This window comes from Bison bison, unplaced genomic scaffold (assembly GCF_000754665.1).
Source record: "Bison bison bison isolate TAMUID 2011002044 unplaced genomic scaffold, Bison_UMD1.0 scf7180017864495, whole genome shotgun sequence".
Lineage (NCBI taxonomy): Eukaryota > Metazoa > Chordata > Mammalia > Artiodactyla > Bovidae > Bison > Bison bison.
This window is the reverse complement of record NW_011495054.1, coordinates 5,174,127-5,183,119: the sequence shown is the minus strand read 5'-3', so window position 1 is coordinate 5,183,119 and position 8,993 is coordinate 5,174,127. Positions and strand designations below refer to the sequence as shown.

The window sequence follows — 8,993 nt, the reverse complement described above, 5'->3', positions numbered from 1 at the left end:
AGGCCCACTTGACTTCGCATTCCAGGATGTCTGGCTCCAGGTAAGTGATCACACCATCGTGGTTATCTGGGTCGTGAAGATCTTTTTTGTACAGTTCTTCTGTGTATTCTTGCCACCTCTTCTTAATATCTTCTGCTTCTGTAAGGTCCATACCATTTCTGTCCTTTATCGACCCCATATTTGCATGAAATGTTCCCTTGGTAGCTCTACTTTTTATCATTACCAGATACTAACTAGTGTTAGTACTATGTGTTCTGATGAATTGTGCACCAAAGTGATGGCATAGTCTACCCTCCCACCAGCAGTGAACAAAAGTCACTGCTGTATGTCAGTATTTGATATGGATACCCTTTCTAATGTTTGCTGTGTCTTGAATAATCCTGAAATGAAAGCAGCATTGTATAATGATGAGAACTTTATGGATTAGATTTTTGGAATTGGTTGTTTCTGGGTGAATTTAGGAGGAAAGAGTGATAAATCATCTAACCAGGAGTCCTACCGAATGCAGTTCATTCTGTATCTGAGATGAGATTGCATTCTACTGATTTCTTTGACTTTTTTTCCTCCAGAGTTTATCTTTGGGCTGAAAATAAAGTATTAAATGTGCTAGGGTTTTTTTTCTGGTGTAAGGGTGGGATAGGGACGATGTGATAAAATGTATGATCCTGATAAGAGTGCCGACATCTTTTGTACCCGTGGGCCATTTCTACTTGGAGTGCATTTATTTCTGGAACTCTTTTCCTACCTGTTTACTTGAAAATCATTAAATGTGTTGCAAGTGAACTATGAAATGATTAGATGCTAATGTGGCAGAGAAAGTGTGAATTCTCTCTTAGCTCAGAAGCAGGTACATTTCATTTAATACAGTAAGTTGTTAATGCATGATTCTCTCTGTTTTTGAATTGTATGATTCAAAAGTCCCTTTCACTCATAGGATGGATTTACATGGAGGAGGTGAGTTCTCTGGCATTTGGCCAGCATACCAGTATTCAGGGTTCAACTTATCTATCTGTCCAGCTCTGTCTCTCTCTCTCTCCTTTTTTCTTTCCTGTGAAATGCCTTTTTAACTTCTTCAATCCTTCAAAAAAGTCATAGGACTTCATATATGCAACTTTTGCTTTTCAGAAAAGCAAGAGGAAAGGACACGAATACACAAATATTAAGTATTCCCTGACGGACCAGGCAAGTGGAGATCAGAGTCCCCTGCCACCTTGTACCCCAACACCATCCTGTGCAGAGTAAGTAGAAATGAAGGAAATTCTTTTTGCCTGAACACAATCCTTTAGAAAAGCTTAAAAAATGACACATCTTTGCAGCACATGCCTTTCCTTGGTGCACATTATTGTTGCCTAACTGGTTTGTGAGCGTGGCTAGCTAAGCTAAACTGTAATTCACCTAAACTGAAGGCTGCTTGCTCCACTGGCTAGGAACCTAGGGGATTATAAATATATCAAGTGCTGTTTCTCCAAGAAGAATTTTATTTTTATTTCAATGGGGTGGGGAATTGTTGCAGAAGTAGGTAATACCCCTTTTGATGAGTCAAGATTCTTTGCTACATAAAATAATGGTCTAATGGTCCCCGGTGGCTCAGGTGGTAAAGAATCTGCTACAGTGCAGGAGACCCGGGTTTGATCCCTATGTCGAGAAGACCCTGTAGTGAAGGGAATGGCAGCTTCCTCCAGTATTCTTGCCTGAAGAATCCTGTGGACAGAGGAGCCTGGCAGGCTATAGTCCGTCCGGGCACAAAGAGCTGGACTTGCTGAGTGACTAAGCACACAGTGGCCCCCACAGCTGTGTTCTCATTTTCCGTGGTCAGCAGAAATCCACTGTGGCCATTTAAGCCCGCGGTTAGCGAACTATAGCCCCCAGGCCAAATCTGGGCCGCAGCTTGTTTTTGTACAGCTCGTGGATGGTTTTTAAAGGGTTATTTAAAAAAACACACACAAAGAATAATACATGACAGAGACCGCATATGGCCCGCAGAGACTACATAATTTTCGGTCTGGTTCTGCACAGAAAAACTTTGCCAACTCCTTTTTTAAACTAAAACATGTGATAGGAAAATATTTGTTAAATCAATGATGTGAATAGTAATTATAAGTTATGATTTTTCTGTATATCCTGCAGTCACTCTCTGGTATAACATTTACTTTTTATTTTCCCCTGCGAGTCTTATGTCTGTTTGTTTCTGATGTGGATTTTTAAACCCCTGCTGGCTTTAATACTCTATATAAACGTTTTGGATAACATATATGAGGTTCGTATTTACATTTGCTTTCTATTTAACATTGAGATGAAATGATGCAGCAAAAGTATGCTTTCCACCAAGCTCCCTCTTCCTTCTGGCTGCTTTTTTCTTTCCCAGTGGGCCGATGGGGAAAGTTGATACTTTGAATTGTGATCTGCAGTGGAACCAGCGCGTCAGGGCTCCGATTTCTTGCCAGAAAGCTTTCCCCACATGTTGGCTCAACAGAATTAGCTCTGACGACTCCCCTGTTACCAGTGGTCGCCTGTGACTGACAGGTTCTCTGCCTTTCCCATCATCCCTCTCATAGGGTGCAGACCCAGGAGACCCCAGCCCCTGCTGCTTGTTTCAGCTTGTTCCTCTCTGGCCAGCCCTCTGCTGCTGGTTTCCTCATCCTCCTGGGCTGTTCTGGTCACCATAGAGTCTGGACTCTGATGCTTCCCTGCCCACCAGGGGCCCTAAACCACCAATCAGCTTCATGTTCACCTTCACCTGACTGGATAGGGACTGAATGGATCTAGAGTCACTGTCTGACTATTCCTACACTTTGCCTTCATGGACCTCTGGCCATCAGATCCCTCTCCTCACAGTGAATACCATTTTTTTCTCTGTGCACATGCCCCAGCTTCCTTCATGGTCTAACCCAGGACCTCGTTACACGGGCCTCCCTTACTCCACCCTCCTGGGAAACAACTCTCCTTGTGCCAAACCCTTGAGAGTACAGGAACTCAAGGCTCTTCACAATGATTTTGATATGTGTTTCTGTCTCAAATGCCCTCCTAGAATGTCAGCTCCTTGGGGCAACAGCTATATCTGTGCCATACTCAGTCCCAGAGAATGAAGTAGATGGGTTAAAACTATCACATAAGGTTAAACAGTCTGTCTGTGTTTTTGTTAGTGTCGTCTTCTTTCTCTTCTTTTCAGAATGAGAGAAGATAATGCCAGAGTCTATGAAAATGTGGGCCTGATGCAGCAGCAGAAAAGTTTCAGATGAGAAGCCCTGCCAAGACGTCAAGCACAGAAATAGGTATTTCAGTGGAAGTGGTCTTGGGTTCATCGTTCATATCAATTCAGTTCAGTCGCTCAGTCGTGTCCAACTTTTTGTGACCCCATGGACTGCAGCATGCCAGGCTTCCCTGTCCATGACCAACTCCTGGAGCTTACTCAAACTAACGTCCATCAAGTCGGTGATGCCATCCAACCATCTTATCCTCTTATCGTCCCCTTCTCCTGCCTTCAGTCTTTCCCAGCATCAGGGTCTGGTGAATTTGTGGCATTTTGGAGCTGGCAGATAATCTGTGACTGTTATAACAAAACAAACCCCCTTCTTTTTAGAAATCAGCCTTCTTTTTCTTTTGCCTGTATTTCTTTTTCCAAGCTGGATTCATTTAAGTATTGAAATCAAATGCAAAATTAATTCTGTTAAGGCCAGGGTTAGCACTTACTGAGAAATGGTTGACCCAGGCTGTGCTGGGAGAGGATCTCTAGGGATCTAGAAAGTATGGGGACATGGTCCTGGATGATTGGAGTCAGGATGCCTGAGTTTTCACCTTAGTGGGCCTCTGATTGCCTGCCTGTGTGACAAAGGGCACTGGACCTCCTAAGCCTCTCTCTGACTGGCTCAACTCCACACCTTCCAGCTCTGATGCTGGGAATTATCTCCCTTGTACATCTCCTCCCTATCAATCACCTTTTTAGAGAGTGACCCAAGTATGTGATGGGTGTAACCCAAGAGAATTTAGAAGCTCACAGTTTTTAGTATTTCATGTTGAAGTTCTCATTTCTGATGAGTAGTATATTTAAAAGCTTTAACTCTGCTTTAAAATGGTTTACTGCCTTGCCAGACTTTTCAATGTATGCTCGTTAAAAATTCTAATTTCTTTCTTTGCTAGATGTGAACTTTCACCCTCTCCCTGAAAAGATCAAGAATAGATGCAAGAAAGGTTACATGAAGAATGAACTTGAATTTGGAATACTTGCACTGTGGTTGGCTACCTTTTGATGAGCAAAATTTGAAACCATTTAAAGACCACTGTATTTTAACTCGATGATACCTGATTTCCAGTTACTCATGTCCTCAGATAAGAAGAAATCATCTCTATGATGTAGACAGTGTTATGTTTTATGGACTTTTATTTTAAATTGAGGAAGCAGTTAAATTGTGTTGTATATTTTACACATGATGGTGACTCAAATTCTAGTTATTGGCATTTTTTTTCTTTTGATAACCTCAACAGATTGAGTTTCCTCTCCCCTCTTTGTGGGGGATGCTAGGGCACTTGTAAGAGGAAAAATGATTTGGAAAAATTAAGTGACAACATCCTGTAGAAGAGAGAACAGTTTTATTTATCATCACTTATCCAGTAGTGGATAATTCATTTTGATGGCCTCTTATTTTGGCTGAAGAACAATTAAGCCAATGCCCCAGACTGTCTACCTTTACATTGACATTAAAAAATTACGGAGGGGAAAGATCACGGGAACTTAGGATAAAAGGCATGCTTTCTTCTTAGCAGTTGACCAGTTACCATTCAGCCTGTTGACTGAAAACGTTGTGGTGGGAAAACATTTGCCATCTTTTCTTTTCATTTGAGTAATTGTCTTGTGTTTGGAAAAAAAATTGCATCTTCAGATAACCAGTTTTTGGTTATCATTTGTTGCTGACAAACCACCTCAAAACCGAGTGGCTTAAAACAACAGCTTGCTTTTCCTCACCTTCTTCAAACTGGGCTGGGCTCAGCTGGGTGGTTCCTCTCCTTGTCTTGCTGGTGTCACTCATGTGGTGGGCAGGATGGCTTGGCTTCTCTGTCTGCGTGTGGTCCTCAGGTCTCTCATTCGCCAGCAGGGTAGCTGGACCACATTCATGGCAGCTCTGAGGCCCCAAGGATATAAAGTAGTAGCGGCCGCGTGCACTGAAGACTTCAACCCAGAACTGTCACCACATCATTTCTACTGCCCCGTGTTGGTTAAAGCCAGGCCCAGGCCCAATTTGGGAAGAGGGGACTGCATGAGGGCGTGAACTGGAGGTAAGGTTCCTTGGAGGTCCCCAGCGTAACAGTCAGGACCAGTGCCGTGGAAAAACAGCTAAGAAAAAAGTAGCAAAAGTAGGAGCCGCTAGTGACCTTGGAAAGCTGAAGCTGGTTATGATAACTGGTGTAAGTTGGGAGTCAGGCAGAAACAGGGCCTTCAGCAAGCTTCTTGAACCACTTCTGCTGGCTCTTAGCGTATTTTCTGAACCATCACTTTGGGCACCTGACCTCTTAGGATGGATGTGTTTGTGAGGGCAGAGCGTTTGAAAGCAGAACCAGCTCGCTGCCCTAGCCCCTACAAGAGAGAGGTGTATGGAGTGCTTTCTTCACACCCCTGGTTTTAGTCATATCCCATGCCCATGCTTGCCATTGGCTGAGTGAGGAGGAGCAGTTCTCCTGAGGTCACTAATCTGACTGAATTAGCAGTAGCTCATTTTTGTTTTAACTGAGCAGTAAGATTTGCTAACGTCCTACCTGAAGTGCCTTCTCCAAAGACATCCCTCTTTGCCCTGTGTGTTGAATCATCAGTCGGTGAGTGTATTTCAATTAAAGCGTCATTGGTGGACATGGTAAAGATAATAAAATGCCGTGGCAACTTTGCTGTTAAGTCATGGGCTCCTTCATCGAATTCTTCTTGCTTTGTCTCCTGAAAAGGAAGGACTAGATCCAGCCCTGGTAGTAGTTCCTTCCTGAGGGCTTTACCTCCTTTAAAATCCTGAGGAGATTTGTTTGAGAAGAGCCTGGCTGCCATTTTCAGAAGACAAAAATGTACATTGGAAAAAAAAAGTACATTGATTTCCCCCCTACCCCACCTCCCATCCCGCCTAGCCATTGAACTTCAGCATTGAAGCAGTGCCTTCAGTGCTTCAGAACGCAGGTCTGATCTGAAGGTAATTACCTTGTAAGAGGAATGTAAAAGACTGCTGTCTTCTTGTCAAACCTGTAAGGAAAGAGATTCCAGTTAAGTATTTGCAACAAGGATCTTGCGTCCTGTTATTTTTTCTTACATTGTCACATTGAACGGGTCTCATTTTTGCGGTAAATTTTTGACTGTGGACTTTGGGGGCAAGGTCTTTCACCAGCAAACAAGGGTCTGATTGCACAGTATATCTGCTGCGGTAACGTCTCTGCCTGTAGCTTAAGGTCAGTTGGTTTTGCACTTGGAAACCACCTGATCTTGGCCAGCTTTGTAAAGGGACATTGATTTCATTTAGATTTCCCTCCATAAAGTCAGCAAACTATCATGTGCTATAAACTGATGCCAAGACAAGATTGTAATAGTCCCTAGGGTGCTAAGGTTTGCCATGTGTTTGGTAAAGGTGATTGTAGGTTCTTGGGTAACGTTACATGGGATGGATTCAGGTGGAGGGACTGTGAAGATGGGTGGGGGCGGGGGGCGGGGGCTCAAGGTGCAGGTAGAAATACAGTGGAAATGGAAGTTCCAAAGAGGTGGTTTCTGAGGAAGTCAGAGGGCCTGGGGCCAGAGCAGTCAGTAATAGTTGAATCAGGTTACCTGGGAAATAGGTGTGATAGCTACACGTCTACAGTCTGCTTCCGGGTTGCTGGTAGACATTAAATTTGCACAATATCCCGTAGCTGGCTAAGTATTTTAAAATTATAAGCATAGGATTTTATATTTGGGGTGAAGAAATTACCTGGCACGTGGTATTGGGGTTTTTTAAAAAGAAGCCAAATTTCAGAGTCTTAATAACTTTTTTAAAAAGGAAAAAAAAAAAAGCAAAAAGACACCTTGTATTCAGTGTGTGGCCCTCCTGAAAATTCTGGTCATCTCTCCCTTTGAAATCAGTGACTCAGTGACTTTTTAAATGTGGCTGAACAGGGATGAGCAAGTACATGTGTGATTTTCTTGGTGTTTGTGCATCCTTTACAAAGCCCAGTTGCTTTGAAACACCCAAGAAAGTCATCAAGATTATTTTTAGGTGTTATTAAGGGGTTATTAAGGGTTTACTGGGGTTTTTAAGAACTAATATAATGTCCTGGGTTCTTTCTAGTGCAGCGGAATGTGGACAAAGGTATGCAGTTGTGAAGTGCTTTGTTGTAGCTTATTAATCCGCAAGGGAAACTTAGGCTGTAGACATAAGTACAGACCCAGTGCAGTTCTTGTTTTCTGTATGTTGTTGGGGGAATAAAGTTTTATATGGCAAGCACATGGCCTCCCTGATTTCAATATGCCTTTATTAGGATCTGTATTAGCCCTTAATTTCTTTAAAATCTTTTTTCCTCTTCCTCTTAAAAAGTAAGTTCCAAAATATAGTTTATTGTATCTTCCATCCTTAAAAAGTTTGTTCCTTTTTCATTATGGGCAGTTCACACAAGGCAAAAATATTAAACAGTTGGTTTTAGTGTGTTATATAACTTTACTGTATATCAAACTAATTTTTACAAGTTTTCATCCTAAACCTCAAATCATGTAATTAATAATTTGCCTGTTTATTTATGACCTAATTGTGATTCTTTTATTAATAAAAGCTAATGGAAAAGGATCCTTTATTAAGTTGATGACTAGACCTACAGTTAATTTTCCTGCAGTATATGAAGTATTGTACCAGAGTATTAAAAGATATGTAATATTTTATTGATAAATCTATCCTTTAAAAGGAATACGTTTTAGGATGTCATCATTTTGATGTGAATCATGTAAATGTTGATAATATGCACTGTTTATTATACATTTAGTGTTTCAAGAGATTCAGTTAATTGCCTTTTTGCCCACGTATATTATGTAGTCTACTTGCAATTGTTTTTAAAAAATGACATTAAAAGAATAGTTTATGTAGAGGAACGTTAGTGGCTGTTAATTGTCTCCCCACCTGTATTTATGGGTGTTAGTTTTAACTGCTTTGCTAGTCGCAGAGCTGCATTATCAGAGTAAAAGTGTATTTGTAAACTGTATGGGAACTAAAAATTAGGAATAAAACCATTTTCTTATATTACAGTATTTGTCATTTACTTCATCAAAAATGTCCAGAAACAACATTGCAAAGCAACTATACTCCCCCCCAAAAAAAAGTCCAGAAAAACTGGATTTATATGTCCCTGAACCTCTATACTGGCCAGATGCTGACATTTAGCAACTCTTACCTAGAAGGGAACTTGGAATACAGAATGAATGAATCAGTTCCTCAAGCACTTACTCAGTACCTACTTCTTGAGTAGCTCTGGGAGACACAAAGGCAATTTTATTCGAAAGAACTTATGAGTAAGTAGCAAATAAAAAATATGTCTGTGTAATATATACAGAAAACATATAGAACTGAATGTAAATAGTATTGAGTGGGGCTCTGAAGTAAAGATATGATAAAGGAGGCTTGCAGGAGGAGTAAATCAATGTGGCATAGGACGTCAGCTCTCCCCTTATGAGTAGCTTTAGGTCTCATACCAACAGGGCATCTGCTGCTTCTGACATGGCTACACAGAAAGAAATCCTTTTTTATAAATAACAAAACAGGTGTTCCTTCTGTATTATAAATCCAAGGAATGATCTGTATTATTTACTTACTTACACTTTTGTAAAATACTGTTGCCCTCCTCTTGGTCTCAGCCGAGTTGCCTGTATTTGGATGCAGGTGGTCTGGTCATGTATCTGTTCAAGAAATATAGAGCCCCTGCGAAATGCCGAGTGCTGCGTCTGTCTGCATTAGGTCACTGGGCCTGAGCAGCGAGCAGAACAGATGTGGTGGCCTTCGTCACCGTGGTGG

The 8,993-nt window shown here is 41.5% G+C and overlaps 1 protein-coding gene across 1 annotated transcript in view; it reads left to right on the top strand.

Moving 5' to 3' along the window:
• The window catches only part of PTPN11 (protein tyrosine phosphatase, non-receptor type 11), a 49,109-nt gene extending 40,879 nt beyond the window's left edge, over positions 1-8,230 (top strand). Inside the window, exons 13-15 of the mRNA XM_010828593.1 lie at positions 1,126-1,238; positions 3,170-3,272; positions 4,138-8,230. Coding sequence (XP_010826895.1) covers positions 1,126-1,238; positions 3,170-3,239 — 183 coding nt within the window. The 3' untranslated portion in view covers positions 3,240-3,272; positions 4,138-8,230. The remainder of the gene's footprint in view (positions 1-1,125; positions 1,239-3,169; positions 3,273-4,137) is intronic.
• Positions 8,231-8,993: the final 763 nt, after the last annotated feature.